An 18,735-nucleotide genomic window follows, 5' to 3' on the forward strand; every position below is an offset into this window, starting at 1 on the left:
GAAAGATCATTAGCAATGAAAAGCCCCTCGATGTTGGCAGAAAACAGTGGGACATGGCTCCATCCCAACCCTGCTCCAGCCCTTTGCTGCCACGCTCTCCCTCCAGCTCCCCTGGTGAACATGGGGCACCACATGGCAGCGCCAGGCCAGCAGGGCAGGGTCCCAGGTGCATGGCTCCTGGCAGGGCTCACAGCCTCCTGAGCACTCTCAGCCTCACCCCTGCCAAGGCAGTGCTTGCAGCCCATCGCCTGGGTTCAGTCCCAGCTCTGCCACTCACCCCAGCTGGGTGGCCTCAGGAGCAACTTGGCCTCTGCCTGCCCATTTCCTGCTCTAGAGCCTGGGAACAGTAGTGCCTGCCAACCGAGGAGACTGAACGGGGGGCCTGGTGCATGATGCCCCATCTGGACACTGAGAAGAATGAACGGAGGCCTGGCACATGATGCCCCGTCCTGGGCACTGAGAAGAGTGAATGGGGGGCATGGCACGTGATGCCCTGTCCTGGGCACTGAGAAGAGTAAATGGGGGGCCTGGTGCATGATGCCCCATCTGGACACTGAGAAGAATGAACGGAGGCCTGGCACATGATGCCCCATCCTGGGCACTGAGAAGAGTGAGCGGGGGGCCTGGCGCGTGATGCCCTGTCTGGGCACTGAGGAGAATGAACTGGGGGCCTGGTGAGTGATGCCCCATCCTAGGCACTGAGAAGAGTGCGGGGAGGCCTGGCACGTGATGCCCCATCCTAGGAACTGAAAAGAGTGAATGGGGGCATGGCGCGTGATGACGCATCCTGAGAACTGAGAAGAGTGAATGGAGGCCTGGCACATGATGCCCCATCCTGGGCACTGAGAAGAGTGAATGGGGGCCGGGCACATGATGCCCCATCCTGGGCATTGAGAAAAGTGAACAGGGGGCCTGGTACACGGTGCCGTCTTGAGCACTGGCCTGCTTGTGCCTCTGAGCACCCAGGAGACCCTGAACATGTGGAAGTTGCCAACGTGAAAGGCATCTTGGCACGTTCCCATGTTGGCCTCGCATCCCCACGGGTGTGGCCAACACAGGCCCTGGAGCCATCCCGGTGGGCAGGGCCGTGGGAAGACGGGGCGTGGGCCTGGGGTGCTCCTCGGCTCTGGCAGGTGCTGCCACACTGGCCATTTGGCCACAGAAAACATCTTCACAGCCTTTGGGTCGGCAGTTTCATCTTCCAGGATTATTAGACCCAGGAAATTGGCCAAAAAGAACCTCAAGGGAAACAACCTTTACCGCGGAAGCATTTACAACCGATGGAAACGGCCTCGTATTCAAAAACGGGGAAAAGATTAGGGACGATAATAATCGCCCGACTGGATGGAACACGGTAAGCCACTAAAAGTGAGATCCGTGAAAATTAAAGAATGGGAATGTTCTGTGTCCGGCTACGCTGCCGACGGGGCCTGGCGGGACGGCTGACTCTGGAGGGCGCGCGAGGGACCCGAGTCAGAGGCCACTTTCTTTTTTTCCTTTTTTTTTTTTTTAAGATCAGATTTATTTGGAGAAAAAAAACCCCACAACCCAAAGGATGGGATTTTACATCAAGACGTCTCCCAGGTAACAAGTCTACAGATGACAAATCATTTTCATAGAAGATACTTTTGTACAAATTTTACATGTATTCAGCAGCAGGACATCAATCAATCCCCGTTTCTATTTTAATAGGGGTAGGGGAGGTAGGGGAGAGGGAAAAACAGTTTTGGATATAACTATCTGGAAGAAGAGGAGACACTGGGTGTAACTATCTGGAAGGGGAGGAGACACTGAGTGTAACTGTCTGGAAGGGGAGCAGACACTGGGTGTAACTGTCTGGAAGGGGAGGAGACACTGGGTGCAACTGTCTGGAAGAAGAGGAGACACTGGGTGTAACTGTCTGGAAGGGGAGCAGACACTGGGTGTAACTGTCTGGAAGGGGAGCAGACACTGGGTGTAACTGTCTGGAAGGGGAGCAGACACTGGGTGTAACTGTCTGGAAGGGGAGGAGACACTGGGTGTAACTGTCTGGAAGGGGAGCAGACACTGGGTGTAACTGTCTGGAAGAAGAGGAGACACTGGGTGTAACTGTCTGGAAGGGGAGCAGACACTGGGTGTAACTGTCTGGAAGGGGAGGAGACACTGGGTGTAACTGTCTGGAAGGGGAGGAGACACTGGGTGTAACTGTCTGGAAGGGGAGCAGACAATGGGTGTAACTGTCTGGAAGGGGAGCAGACACTGGGTGTAACTGTCTGGAAGGGGAGGAGACACTGGGTGTAACTGTCTGGAAGGGGAGGAGACACTGGGTGTAACTGTCTGGAAGGGGAGCAGACACTGGGTGTAACTGGAAGGGGAGCAGACACTGGGTGTAACTGTCTGGAAGGGGAGGAGACACTGGGTGTAACTGTCTGGAAGGGGAGCAGACACTGGGTGTAACTGTCTGGAAGGGGAGCAGACACTGGGTGTAACTGTCTGGAAGGGGAGCAGACACTGGGTGTAACTGTCTGGAAGGGGAGCAGACACTGGGTGTAACTGTCTGGAAGGGGAGCAGACACTGGGTGTAACTGTCTGGAAGGGGAGCAGACACTGGGTGTAACTGTCTGGAAGGGGAGCAGACAATGGGTGTAACTGTCTGGAAGGGGAGCAGACACTGGGTGTAACTGTCTGGAAGGGGAGGAGACACTGGGTGTAACTGTCTGGAAGGGGAGGAGACACTGGGTGTAACTGTCTGGAAGGGGAGCAGACACTGGGTGTAACTGTCTGGAAGGGGAGGAGACACTGGGTGTAACTGTCTGGAAGGGGAGCAGACACTGGGTGTAACTGTCTGGAAGGGGAGCAGACACTGGGTGTAACTGTCTGGAAGGGGAGCAGACACTGGGTGTAACTGTCTGGAAGGGGAGCAGACACTGGGTGTAACTGTCTGGAAGGGGAGCAGACACTGGGTGTAACTGGAAGGGGAGCAGACACTGGGTGTAACTGTCTGGAAGGGGAGGAGACACTGGGTGTAACTGTCTGGAAGGGGAGCAGACACTGGGTGTAACTGTCTGGAAGGGGAGCAGACACTGGGTGTAACTGTCTGGAAGGGGAGCAGACACTGGGTGTAACTGTCTGGAAGGGGAGCAGACACTGGGTGTAACTGTCTGGAAGGGGAGCAGACACTGGGTGTAACTGTCTGGAAGGGGAGCAGACACTGGGTGTAACTGTCTGGAAGGGGAGGAGACACTGGGTGTAACTGTCTGGAAGGGGAGCAGACACTGGGTGTAACTGTCTGGAAGGGGAGCAGACACTGGGTGTAACTGTCTGGAAGGGGAGCAGACACTGGGTGTAACTGTCTGGAAGGGGAGCAGACACTGGGTGTAACTGTCTGGAAGGAGAGGAGACATTGGGTGTAACTGTCTGGAAGGGGAGCAGACATTGGATATAACTATTTGGAAGGATGGGAGACATGAAGAGGGCAAACCCTAGCTTTTCATTATCTACAATCAATGGTTTTTCCTTTAAAAAAAAAAAAAACAACCTTTCAATCTTCAACACTCTTTAAAAGCCCACTTCTTAGCTACTGGCCAATCCACACCAATTATTTAAACTCGCTTGGTACACACCTTTGCCAACGGGGTAGATTATATTCACTATGCCCACTGCTGCAGCACGCATCGACCCACGCTCCTGCGTGGCCGAACACGGCCTAATCTAGGACTGACGGGAGACGGGCTTGCAAACCAAGATCAACGGGTTGCTTCCCTGCTAGTACTGTCTACCAAGCTGATCCCTACAAAACTGCACATAAAAGCAGGCAAGTGTAGCTACTGTGTTGCAAGAGAAACCAGGACCTTGTTAAATGATTCTCTCCATTACCATCTATTCTCTCAAGGGAAGCTTTAAAAATATATAATAAAGAAAAACAACACATTGGTCTGGCCGCCTCAGGAATCCGACAAGCATTGGTGTGGCATTTCAGTGGAGAGGGAAACTTGGGGGAAAAAAACTCATCAAGGTTGTAAAAAAGGCTCCCAATTTAACTGTCCCTGTCCCCATGTATCCACCACCCAAGACCACCCATTATTCTGGAGCACTCTGATCTATCAAAGGGGTCAGAGCATCAGGAGCAGGTGAGGAGTGAGAACCAAAAGACACCAAGAAACCGATTTGCCTGAGAAAAGCAGCGATTCTTCCTTCCACAGCTCTCCACGGCTGAGAGACAAAACGGCCAAGACATCACCTACGTCACTTCGAGACTGCTTTTTGGGAGGTTAAGAGTGGCACGAAGAACTTAAGATGACGACAAGAGTCTAAATTTTTAGTTTCAAGGTTTCAACAGAATGTGGATATATTCAAACTTTCAAAAAGGACAGTGTTTAGAAAGGGTAAAACTAGGACACAGAAAACACTGGGAATTACCACGACCCCGAAGTGCTTCTGGCTCCAGGAAACCACCATTCATGTGTTTGCTGGAGGTCACACGATTTTCCCCTATTACCTGGTGCAAAATGACTCATCACTTCCCAAAAGCTTCTTTTCAAACCACGACTTTCCCATTTATTTTGGTCCAACGCAGTCCTATTCTTTATGGCCTATAGTCTCACTCCCAACTACCCCCCTGGGGGGTAAAAAACAATAACAAGAATAATAATAATAATAATTCCCCCTAGGCTGGCCCCCAAAACTCAGAATTAAATAAGAGGAGGGGCTGGCAGCCTCCTGGAGACTAAAACAACTTGAGGCTAAATCTACCTTTCTAAGAGTGGAAAATTTATTCAGATAACGTCTGAGAATTTATATATGCACAGGCCATTTTCTTTCATTGAAATTAGCCTTATTTTCAAATTTAATTAGCGTGCATATCTGTCTATTCAAAATTATTTCAAAGCTGTATGTCATTAGAAATGGCAGTTTTTTACCTGCTGAATGTCCGTGTCCCTCAGAATTCCCTTCTATCTGCCATAGGCAGAGTGTCCGTGTCCCTCAGAATTCCGTTGCTGGGAGATCCTCACCCCCACAGTGATGGTGTTGGCGTGGGCCTTTGAGGGGGGTTGGATCATGGGGATGGAGCCCTCACCAACAGGGTTAGTCCCTTATGAAAGGGACCCCAGAGAGCCCCTGCCCCTTCCCGCATGCGAGGACACAGGAGGAGGCACCGTCTGGGAGCTGGGAAGGGGCCCTCGGCAGACGCCAACTCTGCCGCACCTCGATGGGACCTCCAGCCTCCGGAACTGTGAGCAGGAACCATCTGGGGTGGGAGCCCCCCATCTGTGGCCCTTCGTCCCAGCCTCTGAAGGCTGAGGCCCCCACTTTCTGTGCCAACGATGCACACGCAGCCAGCAGGCCACACACCCCTCCTGGGAGGCCCACGTGACTTGAGAATCCTTCCCGACCAGCTTTCCACGGGCCACTGCTGCCGTGTCCATGAGGGCCCAGGGCTGGCAGGAGGAGGCTGCCTGTGCACGTGGCTGAGGCCCACAGGAAGGTTTCTGGACGGGGCCTGGGGACCTGGCGGGGCTCACATGCACCCTGATCTGTGATTGCAGCCCAGGCCCGCGCTCCCTGCCCATTCTGGGGGAATTGGTCCAGTCATGAGAGCTTACTTACGGCCCAAATATCTTCAGGTACTTGATGCCCATTTCCACAGCCCTGTGAGCACAGGCCATGGTGGTCTCATGGTCACGTGCCGCATAGGCGAAGTGGGTCAGCCGCGTCAGGGTCTGCAGCTCCACCAGGGGGTCTGACCAGTTGCACTCGGAAGCCATTTTCACCAACTTCCAGTGGGTGGCAAGAGAAGGAGCACCGTGTTAGCAACAACGACCTTCCAGCGGCTGCAGCCCCACGGACCACGCAGCACGTGTGATTCTACACAGAGGCGTGGCCTGCGAAGGGCCACTGCGCCACAGACCACAAAAGCTGAGCTACCACGTCCATGCCTGTGAGGGCCCCTGATGTTTTTGCAGCTCCCACACTCCACAGGGTGTCCTGGACACGGGACTGGTGTGTGCAGTCCCCAGCTGCCCCTGAGCGGCGCAGGGTGGGGCGGGACATGGAGGGTCCGCTCAGACAGCGTTTGCCTCACACCAGGAGACGGGGACTCTGAGCATAAAGCTGAAGGAAGTGCGCAGAGGGGCGCAGCTCTGTTGGGAGGTGGAGGAGAGCGGGGCAGAGTGGGGGTCAGCATGCACGATGAGGCTTGAGTTCCAGCCACCTTGGGCAACACCTCGGACCCTCGGCGTCCTCGCCTCTGGGCCCCCGGCCTCCGGAGACCCCTGGGGACACCTACCTGGGCCAGGGAGGGGACAGTGAAGTCCATGAGGCCCAGCCCGTTGCATGAGTACATTTCCAAGGCAATGAGGACTCTGGTCACCGAGCTGACATCCTCGTTGGTGCCCTGGTGGGAAGGATGCCCTGAGTGCCTCAGCCCGAGAGTGCGGGGGAGTCTGGAACATGTGTGAATGGAACACTACGAGGTATTAGTTTTATGGCAACAATCAGACCACGAAATTGGGAGCGTTTAGACCTTAGGCTGTGTTTCTAACTGTGAATCTGCAGGTCATCTTCTCATACAACGAGGAGCCCCAGGACTGTGCGGCCCCATGTGTGAGGCAGCCTTGTCTGCTGGCTGGGGGATCCCCGAGGAGGGAAGGACCAGTGGGCCTGACACGGTGGCTGCCTGGCCAGGCAGGTTGATGCCTGGACCCTCCCCACCTCCCTGGGCCCCATTCGGCCCTGGCTCCTGGCCAGGTTCCAAGGCCCCTCCTCCATCAGGCCTTCCAGGAGCTCATGGGGCCGGCCCTGGGCCCGCTCCTCCTCGGGAGAGGGCAGCATCCCCCAGGCCCAGCAGCTCACAGACCCCGTGGACAGGTGGGCAGAGGAGGCCCCGTGCCGCACTCAAGGTCAGTCAGCGGCAGTGAGTTCAATGGGAAAAGGGAGTGCCCAGGCCATCCCTGGTGGCTCCATCTGGAGCCAAGTGGTCCTGGGGGCCCCACCACCCCCAGCTGTCTTGGACCTCTATGTCCACAGGGCCTCGATCGGAGGCCAGATGCGGGCAGGGGCGTCCACCTGCTCCTCGGTGCCCAGCCGCGGCCCAATCTGCTGCTGTAGCAGCTGCTTGGCCTTGACCCAGGTGGCGATGAGCTGCTGCCGGGTGCTGGTGGGCACCGTCTCCTCGGGCGCACTCCCATTGGTCAGGTTCAGGGCAAACTCGCAGACCTAGGATGGATGTGTTCTTGGTCATGAAACCTGAATTCTAAACAGGGGACCTTGAGCCAAGATCAAACCATTAAAAGATGGATGGACCCAGCTCCTGTTCCAGCCTGTGAAACACATGAGACCTCAGGCCCCCCAGGGCTGCACCAAAAACCCAGCAGACGAAGCCCCACCCCCAGGCGCCGAGGACGAGGACACAGCCGCACACACGGGGAGGCAGCTGCCACCTGCCCTCCAGTGCACCCCGGTCCTCTCACTCCTGAGCTGTCTTGGGAACACCTGCTCCTTGTAAAACATCTCAGTAGCACAGACACCTACTGGGCAGCGTCCTTCCCCTTCCTCCCCCTCCATCCTTGCTTCTGGATAAACTTTCAAACGCTGGTCAAGTTCCACACAGACCTTCCATCGGAATGTGTTTGGGGAGCACTGACTCCCCTCTTCACCACCTGGCTGCCAGTCCAGGCACTGCCCAAGCCGGCTTCCTCTCACTCTGCCATTCACTCTGTGCTCCCGGATTGCCAGGTCAGTGCCGGCGCTTCCTCTCAGCATCTGGATCCAGCCGTCATCACATCCAAGAGGGAAGCTCCTCTGCACCCCCAGCTGCCTCCCGGGGCCCACAACAGGCTCAGCTGCACTCACAGCTGCCCGAGCTGCCCACGGCGCCCTCCCCTCCGCAGCCTCCAGCCTGATCCCTGCAGGTCCCCGGAGCCGGCCCCTGGTCCCCTCTCAGAAGAACGACCTGCACCTGATGCCACAGCCGGTGCTCCTGGCCATCCTGGCTGGATCACACTGACTGCCCAGGGCCAGCCGTCCCCACTGGGAGCTGGTAGCACCAGGGCCCTCTCTGGCTGTGGCCTAGCACAGCTGACCGTCAGTGCTGACCGTGAGTGCCGTGCCACAAGCTCGAGACTCTCCAGCCCACGGTTTTATCCACGGCCCAGAAAGGGTCATGCGGGATGAGCTTTAGCACAAAGTCTTCCTTCAAGGGTGGGGACAGCTCCCTCCCTGTGCCCCTGCGGGGACACTCAAGGCCTCCCTGCCCCGGCCCCACCGCGGGTGCTCCACACACAGGCTCCAGGAGGTTCCGACTCCCCTGACCCTTTAGGAAACCGGCTTTCTCCCGGGTTCTCTGAGGCTGTTCTGAGTTAGAAACGGGCAGTGGCTTGACACACACTTCGGCAACATCCGTCAACGTGAACACTCCCTTTTCCCTTCCTTTTGGATTACAACAAAATCCAAATTCCGTGGGATAAATGATCCGCCTGGGCCACCAGGATCGTCCCACACACTGGCTCTGCTGCGTTTTACTGGGACGGCTGCATTTGTGGGTGACACGGTCCCTGTTTCCCGCTGTTCCAATCCGCCATTTCTGGTTCTATTTCCACTCCCCTCAGCCTGGAGCCCGCCCCGAGGGGAGGCCCACACCCACCCACAGGTCTTGCTTTCCTCTCTCCAGCCCTGGCTTTACTTCCTAGCAACTGGAGCCCCTGACGTTTTACTTCCTAAATTGTTCTTACGTCTGTCACCTCCACTGAGGGCAGTTTGCTCTCCCAGGGCCTTTCCAGGAGCCTTCAGAAGCTCAGCCCCAGCCTCCAGCCTCAGGTCTGCAGGGCTCTGTCTCGGTGGGGTCAGCTGCCTCCCCGCTCTCTCCCTCCACTCCCGCCCCCTCACACACACACCTCTCTCTCTCTCTCTCCCTCTCCCCCCCCCACATCTTTCTCTGTCTCTTCTCCTCTCTCTTCTTCTCCTTTCTCCTCTGTCTTTTCCTCTCTCTCTCTTTTCTCTGTCTCTTCTCTCTCCCTTCCTCTCTCTCTCCTTTCTCCTGTCTCTCCTCTCTCTCTCTTATCCTCTTTCCTCTCTCTCTTTTCTCCTCTCTCCTTTCCTCTCTCTCCTCTCACTTCTCCTCTCTTCTCTCTCCTCTCCTCTCTCTGTTCACCTCTCTCTCCCCCCAACCCTGTCTCTCTCTCGGCACCATGGAGGTGCTACCTCCACCGCTGTTTTGATCTCGGAGGTGGCTCCTGCGTCCAGTGGGCTGTGAAACGTGTTTGGTCGCATGAATTTCCTGGACTTCTCAGCAGCCTGGACTGGAATCCAGCTGATGATCAGGCCTCGCGCCAAGGTGTTGCAGAGCGTCACCAGCATCACGGGGTCCCTGGGAGACACGCTTGTCAGAGGGAATCTTGGCCCCCGCAGGCCACACCCCGATCCCATGCACAGAGTCCTTAGGTCGCGGTAGGAGGCCTGAGATGCACGGGTGCCCACGACCCTCCTCTGCTGGGACGCAGAGGGCCATGGAGCGCAGCTGCCCGCCTTTGTTCCGGGGTCTCCCGAGGGAAGAAGCCCCTCCTTGCGTGACCGCAGCACCGCCCACACACACCCACTGTGGCCCGTGGCCTTGACGATGCTCAGGAGGTGGTACAGGGCGTCCACCAGCTCCTTCTGCCGCCCGGCCAGGATCAGGTGGTGGTTGTGGTTCAGGACGTAGACCACGGCGTTCTGTACGATCCACGCCTCCTGGATCTCCTGTCCGATCTCCGCGGAGCGTAGCCAGTTATTCATGGCATACTGGGACAGACTCTCCACCCAGGTTCTGCAAAATGAGCACGTCAAGCCCTTCATGCAGGGTCCCCAGCCCCGGGGCCGGGACTAGGACGGCCAAGCGCTTCATGCAGGGTGCCCAGCCCCGGGGCCGGGACCAGGACGGCCAAGCCCTTCATGCAGGGTCCCCAGCCCCGGGGCCGGGACCAGGACGGCCAAGCCCTTCATGCAGGGTGCCCAGCCCCGGGGCCGGGACCAGGACGGCCAAGCGCTTCATGCAGGGTGCCCAGCCCCGGGGCCGGGACCAGGACGGCCAAGCCCTTCATGCAGGGTGCCCAGCGCCGGGGCCGGGACCAGGACGGCCAAGCCCTTCATGCAGGGTGCCCAGCCCCGGGGCCGGGACCAGGACGGCCAAGCCCTTCATGCAGGGTGCCCAGCCCCGGGGCCGGGACCAGGACGGCCAAGCGCTTCATGCAGGGTGCCCAGCCCCGGGGCCGGGACCAGGACGGCCAAGCCCTTCATGCAGGGTGCCCAGCCCCGGGGCCGGGACCAGGACGGCCAAGCGCTTCATGCAGGGTGCCCAGCCCCGGGGCCGGGACCAGGACGGCCAAGCCCTTCATGCAGGGTGCCCAGCCCGGGGGCCGGGACCAGGACGGCCAAGCCCTTCATGCAGGGTGCCCAGCCCCGGGGCCGGGACCAGGACGGCCAAGCCCTTCATGCAGGGTCCCCAGCTCCGGGGCCGGGACCAGGACGGCCAAGCGCTTCATGCAGGGTGCCCAGCCCCGGGGCCGGGACCAGGACAGCCAAGCCCTTCATGCAGGGTGCCCAGCCCGGGGGCCGGGACCAGGACGGCCAAGCCCTTCATGCAGGGTGCCCAGCCCGGGGGCCGGGACCAGGACGGCCTGTCAGGGACCAGGCTGCAGGCGGGAAGCGGGTGGGGGCGGGTGGGCGTCGACCAAACTCCATCTGCATTCACAGCGCTCCTGCCACTGGCACTCCCGCCTGAGCCCCGCCTCCCGTCCCATCAGCAGCCGCGTTCCACTCTCATGGGAGGGCCACCCACACGGCCAGCTGCGCCTTCCGAGGATCTAGGCTGCGCGCCCCTTGTGAGAACCGAAGCAACGCCTGACGGTCTGAGGTGGAAGCAGCTTCACCCCGGGACCAGCCTCCCCCGAGCCAGTCATGGAAAAACTGTCTCCCACAAAACCAGTGCCCGGGGCTAACACAGCTGGGGACGGCTGCCTACGTGTGAAACAGTCTTTCCCACCCGTCCTCTCTAAAGACAGTGTAGACTCTTCTACGAGACTCCCTTGTTTCCGGAAGTCTGTGGAGCCTGGGCTCAGAAAGGGGCTCCTGTGGGGGCTGCACGGGGCGGAGACACCCTGCCCCACCCTCCACCCAGCCCCCCACAGCCTGCGCGCTCCACCTGAAGCACTGGGGCCCAGCCTGGTGCTCCCCATTCCCAGCGGCCCCCTCGTTCCAGTTTGTCCTCATCCTCCCTGGACACCTCCAACAGCCCCAGCTGGTTCCCATGGCCACGAGCACTCACACCTGCCACGGGACCCCCGCTCACCTGCAAACCTCCGGCCCCCGGCCCGAGGCTGCGTCCAGCCACACTGCAGCTGCCTCGCGCCTCCTGGCCTTGCTCCACACTGCGAAGCGCCGCCCTCCCTCCTGCCCAAGCGAGCATCTTCCTCTTCCTCCCCACCTGAATTACGCCCTTCCCCAGGGAGCCGGCACACGGAGCGCAGGGCAGTCAGCCTTCACTCAGCAGTGTGGACGTGGACAGGGTCTGTCCGTCCCACTAGACCAGGCTGGGCAAACAGCATTTTGGACTTTGCAAGCTCCACATAGTCTTCACTATATTTTTTCTATTTTGTTTTACAAATTTAAAAGTGTCAAAGCCACTCTCAGCTCACAGGCTACAAACAGCTTGAGCCCTGATTTTCAGACTCTCCTCTGTCTATGAGCAGGCCCAGCAGGAGTGCAGAGCCCTGCCCAGCCTTGGGCCTTGGGATGCCTGGAAAGGCATCCGGAGCCCCTGCCTGAAATGATGGGGCTGTGAGGGCTGGGAGCCTGGGGCCGGCCTGGGCCAGGCAGCTCCTCACAGAGCCCAGAGCTGCTACAGGAGACGGGATCCCGAGAGGCCAAGACAAAGGCCGCCTGCGGCCGTCATCGTCATTGCTGCTGCCTGACCACCTCTTCCCTCCAAAGGGCTCGGCTGGGTGGCTCCAGGCGTGCACAGCAAGCAGGGACAGCTGACTTTCCTTCTGCCCCGTGTGACCGGTGAGGACAAGGACGCTGTGCCCAGCTTCTGTTGCATGGATAGTCGGGACACCCAAGGTTACCACGTTCATGTGCTTGGCGCAGCTGCATCGGAGGGATAAGTTCCCGTGTCCTACGCACGGTAAGCAACTATACTTTACGGGGATGCTGGGAGGGGGACACTGAACGTCCCCAACAGCGAGAAACAACGCACGTCCAACACGACGGATTCACTAATTACCCAGATCTGATCACCACATTACATGGATCAAAACGTCACTATGCACCCCAGAAACATAAAATTATTACTTGTCAATTAAAAAAATAAGTTAAAAATATTTAATTTTAGATTAAAAATAGGTAAAAACCATCACTGCTGGTAAAGCATTCCAATTTCATGATTGTTTCTGAACTTGGAGCCTCATGTCGGCAAATCCTGTGAGATGTTCTGTACAAACTAATTTTGCTTATTGACACACAAGGAGTTTTCGAGGCCAAGGCAGTCCTTGATGGCTTTTCCCACAATAGGAGGGAGAGCAGAGCTTTTCCTCTGAGCAAATACAGAAGCTGCTCCTTCTATTTCCTGCCACGAAGACCACCTCCCCACAGCTGCCTTTCATGCACCATCAGAGGGACCGACGAGAGTGACACGGTGAAAAAGACACTCGTGAACTTCTCCTCGTAGTGACAACAAACGATGCCCGGGGTCTTGCTAGGAACAACTGCTAAAAACAAGTGAGGCCACATCACCCCGTTTCCTCTTTCATGGTCTCAATGTCATTTACGTGACAGTGGACACTTCCCCGACACGAGAAGCCTGTGTCCTTACGAATGCGAAGGGCGTCCCTCCCTACGCCAGGCTGAGTGCAGGGCACCCTCTGACCCACGGCCCGGGCAGTGCTCAAGGCCACCGTCGCCTCTGCCCACCTGTATGTGATCCACTCGGCATTCGCCTCCGGGGGCTCAGGCACGTAGCCGGCTGGGTGCTGGCTCAGGTCTTCTGGGGGGATGGCCCGGTCATTCAGCTCTACACCTTCTGACCGCAGCAAATGAACCGTGGCCTGCAAAACACACATGCAGTGGGAGGGGTTGTGGGTGGAGCACGGGCCAGCCCCAGACAGAAAACATACATGCCCTTCCCTCAGCTCTGATCTGAAAATGCCAAGCACAGGCTGGGAGAACCGTCTGCTGCGCCCTTTCCAAGCCGGGCCTGCCCCGACAGCCACTCCAGGGACTAAAGCCCGTCCCTCGCAGACTTTCTCCACCCATCAGCACGAGGGTCAGGGAAGAGAAGGTCCTTCCAGAGCACTGCACACCCCAGCGGCCCCGAAGGACCAACAGTGGCTTCCTGGTATCAGCAGACACCGGCCAGCATTTGCATTTCTCCTACATCATCATTACGTTTTAAATGCTTGAGGGGAAAGGGCTGCGCTGGCCTGTGGAGTGTGCACAAGCACGTGGCACAGAACCGTGGTCTCTGCTGGCTCTGGTTCTGCCATCTGACCTCTGGCTCCCTGAGCAGAGGGGTCTGTGCCGCTTCTCACCCTGACCCCAGCTGAGCCCATGGGCCTGGCACTTGGGAGCCACTCGGCGGACATACTCCATAAATCTGCAGGTGCCCTGCCCTCCGAGGCTGATGGCCATGCACCCACTGAGCCAGTCCACAGACATCTAACCGAGAGTGGCTCTGGGAACTCTGAAGTCACACAGTGTCACAAAGGCCACACTCATGTTGCCGCAGCGCAGTGACTGCGAGCTCAGACCGAGGTCCCAGGGCCGGGTTTGGATCCCGCTCTGCCATTTCCACCTGCTGACTTTGGGCAGGGAGAGCTCGGGCGTCTCTGAGCCTGCGTGGGAGGAACAGGCCTGGCGGCCCCATGGCAGGGGCCCCGGACATCACGCCACATTCAATGCACTTCTGCAGCAAATGCCGAGGTACCATCCCCCCGCGGAGCGGCGGTCGCCATGTGTCATCCACACAACTGCAGATTCACCACTCGGAAATGATTCCCAAGAGAAACTTACACCCATGCACATTTTGGGTTATATTTTTCTCCTAGAAAATCTCCCAAGAATCCAGGAAGTTTTCCCTCCCTCATATTTGTTTTATTTGAAGCACAGAAGGTTCTATGACGATAAATATCTGCAGTGGGTTAACAGGCCATGTGGACACCAACGCCTGCTCTGCAGAGGTTGTGCGGATGCAGGAAAGCAACCCTCCAACGCTGTGGTGCAGGGACGCACCTCAGCCCCGACAGCCCCACCTCCGCGACACACCTCAGCCCCGACAGCCCCACCTCCGCGACACACCTCAGCCCCGACGAACCCCACCCCCAGGATGCACCTCAGCCTCGATGAACCCCACCTCAGCAATGCACCTCAGCCCCGACAACCCCATCTCCGCGACACACCTCAGCCTCGATGAACCCCACCTCAGCGATGCACCTCAGCCCCGACAGCCCCATCTCCGCGACACACCTCAGCCTCGATGAACCCCACCCCCAGGATGCACCTCAGCCCCGATGAACCCCACCTCAGCAATGCACCTCAGCCCCGACAACCCCACCTCAGCAATGCACCTCAGCCCCGACAACCCCATCTCCGCGACACACCTCAGCCTCGATGAACCCCACCTCAGCGATGCACCTCAGCCCCGACAGCCCCATCTCCGCGACACACCTCAGCCCCGACGAACCCCACCCCCAGGATGCACCTCAGCCCCGATGAACCCCACCTCAGCAATGCACCTCAGCCCCGACAACCCCACCTCAGCAATGCACCTCAGCCCCGACAACCCCATCTCCGCGACACACCTCAGCCTCGATGAACCCCACCTCAGCAATGCACCTCAGCCCCGACAACCTCACCTCAGCAATGCACCTCAGCCCCGACGACCCCACCCCCAGGACACACCTCAGCCCCGACGACCCCACCCCCAGGACGCACCTCAGCCCCGAAGACCCCACCCCCAGGACGCACCTCAGCCCCGACGACCCCACCCCCGGGACGCACCTCAGCCCCGACGACCCCACCCCCGGGACGCACCTCAGCCCCGACGACCCCACCCCCGGGACGCACCTCAGCCCCGACGACCCCACCTCCGGGACGCACCTCAGCCCCGACGACCCCACCTCCGGGACGCACCTCAGCCCCGACGACCCCACCTCCGGGACGCACCTCAGCCCCGACGACCCCACCCCCGGGACGCACCTCAGCCCCGACGACCCCACCTCCGGGACGCACCTCAGCCCCGACGACCCCATCTCCACGACACACCTCAGCCCCGACGGACCCCACCTCCGGGACGCACCTCAGCCCCGACGACCCCACCTCCGGGACGCACCTCAGCCCCGACGACCCCACCCCCGGGACGCACCTCAGCCCCGACGACCCCACCTCCGGGACGCACCTCAGCCCCGACGACCCCACCTCCGGGACGCACCTCAGCCCCGACGAACCCCACCCCCAGGATGCACCTCAGCCCCGACGAACCCCACCTCAGCAATGCACCTCAGCCCCGATGAACCCCATCTCCGCGACGCACCTCAGCCCCGACGAACCCCACCCCCAGGATGCACCTCAGCCCCGACGAACCCCACCTCAGCAATGCACCTCAGCCCCGATGAACCCCATCTCCGCGACGCACCTCAGCCCCGACGACCCCACCTCCAGGACACACCTCAGCCCCGACGACCCCACCTCCGGGACGCACCTCAGCCCCGACAACCCCATCTCCGCGACACACTTCAGCCCCGACGAACCCCACCCCCAGGATGCACCTCAGCCCCGACGACCCCACCTCCGGGACACACCTCAGCCCTGACAAACCCCACCTCCGCGACGCACCTCAGCACCGATGAACCCCACCTCCGGGACACACCTCAGCCCTGACAAACCCCACCTCCGGGACGCACCTCAGCCCCGACGACCCCACCTCCGGGATGCACCTCAGCCCCAACAACCCCACCCCCAGGACACACCTCAGCCCCAACGACCCCACCTCCGCGACACACCTCAGCCCCGACGAACCCCACCCCCAGGATGCACCTCAGCCCCGACGAACCCCACCTCAGCAATGCACCTCAGCCCCGATGAACCCCATCTCCGCGACGCACCTCAGCCCCGACGACCCCACCTCCAGGACACACCTCAGCCCCGACGACCCCACCTCCGGGACGCACCTCAGCCCCGACAACCCCATCTCCACGACACACCTCAGCCCCGACGAACCCCACCCCCAGGATGCACCTCAGCCCCGACGACCCCACCTCCGCGACGCACCTCAGCACCGATGAACCCCACCTCTGCAAACTTCCGCAGCAGGTCGGGGCACACCTGCCTCTGCAGGGCGACCTCAGGGTGGCTCCAGGTGTCCTGCACCGAGCCGTCCCTACCTCGCCTCTTCTTCCCTGAGAGAAAAAAGGCAGCAGGTAAGGATCATGTTTTTTTCCAGCAAATATATAAAAACACAAGAATTCCTGGCCCATCTTGGAGTGCCTGAGCCTCTCCCCAGCTCCCAGTAGGGTCCACCAAGGTAGGCGGGTGAGCGGGAGGTGGGCAGCTTGCCCAGGAAGGGGCTGGAGGAGCTCTCCGTGGGGTGGCGGAGCCGGGTGTAGTGCTGGCCCCCAGCCAGGGCTTGCTCTTGGCCACATTCCTGCAAATGCTCTTGGCACCTGTGGCTCTCCCAGCTCCTCCTGCATACCCCACCTTCTGGAGGGGTTCCCTCCCTGACTCCTGCAGGACTCCCAGCTCCTCCTGCATACCCCACCTTCTTGAGGGGTTCCCCCCCAACTCCTGCAGGACTCCCAGGCCCCCTGTGCCCGTTCTGTCACTTCCCTCGTCCCTCTGGGTCCTGACTGTCCCTGAGACAGGAGCCTCTCCAGGGCCTGGTGCTGACTGATGAGGCTGCCCCACCCACGTCCTGCTCCCGCTGGGCCTGTGGCCACTGCCCTCTGCCTGCAGGCGCCCCGCATGGGCATCTGCTTGCTGGCTGTGGCTGCCCCTGCCTGAGCCTCCGAGGCCCCCAGTGACTGAAGACGGAGCATGATGATGGTGCTTGTGGCTCGGCCGACGCAGCCAGATGTGGCCGCCGCCCCGTGATTGGCAGTCCTGATAATTAGTGGGAACTACTACTACTGTGACTTAGCTATACCCTTTCTCATGTGAAGGCCCCATGGGCTGTCACTGCATGAACCATAACCCTTCCCGCACCCAGAGGGCGGCTGTGGCCAGGCTGGGACGCACTCGTGAGGGCGGGTACAAACCTCTCCGCAGCCTCGACTTCTTCACCTTGACGTTGTCATACAGGAGGCAGAAGCGGCTCGCCGTCCGACAGACGTCCCACACGCCTTGTTTCCGGGCCACTTTGGCCAGCTCTGCCCAAATCTGTATCCTGCTCACCGAGAACCCAAACGAGGGAAAAGTGAGTAGACAAATGTGGCTGCTAAAGTTAGAAAACACCTGGGCTGCCTGCCTGAGAAAAGGCCACTGTGGCTCTGTGGTTTCGAGGTGGCCAGGAGCCCGGTGCTCACACTGGGGACGGCCTGGCGGGCGCATGTCCCGGGGTCGGGTGCAGCTCTGTGCTTCCCCCTGCCAGTCAGCTGTGAGTGGCACCTCCCTTCCCTGTGGTGAGAAGAAAGGCCGTGCAATCCACTGCACGGAGCAGGCCTCCTGGGGGCGGTACCGCAGGGTTGGTACCAAAAATCAGCCTGCTCTGGTCACAGGCGCTGCATGTCCTCCGAGTGACAGCAGTGACAGGCGGGACAGGGCGGCCGCACACCTCACAGGCCGTGGCTGTCATCACAGGCTGGGGGGTCCCATCTATGTCGGGACCCCCAGGCGGGGACCTCCTCCCACCATCCTGGAGCAGGTGACCTGGTGTGTCCCCAGACAGCCACACACAGGGTCAGCTCGGCTGCCACAGACGCTGGCTCTTGGGCTGAGCGACCCCCAGGCAGGGCTCTGTGTGGCGCCCTGGCCTCTTCCTCGCTCACCTCTCCTTGCTGTTTTCGTTGCCCAGGCGCCGCAGGTGCCCGGCAGCTTTGTCCACGCTGACGATGTGGTGCCGCGCCTTTGCACAAAGGTAGGTGAACCGGCCCCTGCTCTTCCCGGTGGAGACTGGGACAGAAATGCACAGGCAGGTGTTGGGGCTGCTGGCAAAGGGCCGGGGACGCGCCCATCAGGAACCAGCGCCCCGCGCCGGCGCCGGGGTGGCCACGCCCAGGTGGTGGCTGCAGGGGCCCTAGATCCCTGGCTCCCGGGAGCAGAGCTGCAGAGTGGCATTGCCTGTGTCTCCCGCCGGCGACGAGGCCGAGCCAGTGCTCCTCTGAGTGGGGGAGGCTCCAGGAACCTCGGAGCAGTCTGCCAAGATCCTCCCGCTGCTCTGCTGGCTGCACTGCCTAGCTGACGTCCAAGCAGGGGCACCCGGCCTCAGACTCCCGCGCTCCCACCCAGCCCCTGTGTAGCACCCCAAGGCCCAGCAGTTTTATCTGCATGACGCCAGAGGTTCCGAATCACCACTCCTTTTCCTGGCAAATAAATCACAAGCACCCGGAACTCAGCTCCACACCCAGAACTCAGCTCCACACCCTGAGGGGCCTCCTGTGCATGGGCGACCCCGGGGACTGGGCCTCCCCTGGCTGGTGTCTACCCCCTCGGCCGGCACAGGGGTTCACCTTCAGGAGCCACTCAAGGGTATCCTCCCCTGGAGCCCGCACCACCCTCACTGCCCCTGGGCAGGGC

At 60.0% G+C, this 18,735-nt stretch overlaps 1 protein-coding gene across 11 annotated transcripts in view; it reads right to left on the reverse strand.

Moving 5' to 3' along the window:
- Nucleotides 1-18,735, reverse strand: part of CFAP46 (cilia and flagella associated protein 46) — a 133,828-nt gene that overhangs the window by 92,190 nt on the left and 22,903 nt on the right. For all 11 annotated transcript variants that reach the window (XR_012418304.1, XR_012418303.1, XR_012418302.1 and 8 more), the window contains exons 14-22: nucleotides 17,988-18,111; nucleotides 17,259-17,386; nucleotides 16,276-16,403; nucleotides 12,922-13,055; nucleotides 9,569-9,781; nucleotides 9,178-9,343; nucleotides 7,045-7,194; nucleotides 6,266-6,373; nucleotides 5,587-5,753 (exon numbers count right to left, since the gene is read on the reverse strand). Coding sequence is in view for 7 of the 11 variants with exons in the window: in XM_045361769.3 (XP_045217704.2) it covers nucleotides 5,587-5,753; nucleotides 6,266-6,373; nucleotides 7,045-7,194; nucleotides 9,178-9,343; nucleotides 9,569-9,781; nucleotides 12,922-13,055; nucleotides 16,276-16,403; nucleotides 17,259-17,386; nucleotides 17,988-18,111 (1,318 nt within the window). In the remaining 4 variants the exon portion in view is untranslated. The remainder of the gene's footprint in view (nucleotides 1-5,586; nucleotides 5,754-6,265; nucleotides 6,374-7,044; nucleotides 7,195-9,177; nucleotides 9,344-9,568; nucleotides 9,782-12,921; nucleotides 13,056-16,275; nucleotides 16,404-17,258; nucleotides 17,387-17,987; nucleotides 18,112-18,735) is intronic.

Source organism: Macaca fascicularis, chromosome 9 (assembly GCF_037993035.2).
Source record: "Macaca fascicularis isolate 582-1 chromosome 9, T2T-MFA8v1.1".
In the NCBI taxonomy this organism is placed as follows: domain Eukaryota; kingdom Metazoa; phylum Chordata; class Mammalia; order Primates; family Cercopithecidae; genus Macaca; species Macaca fascicularis.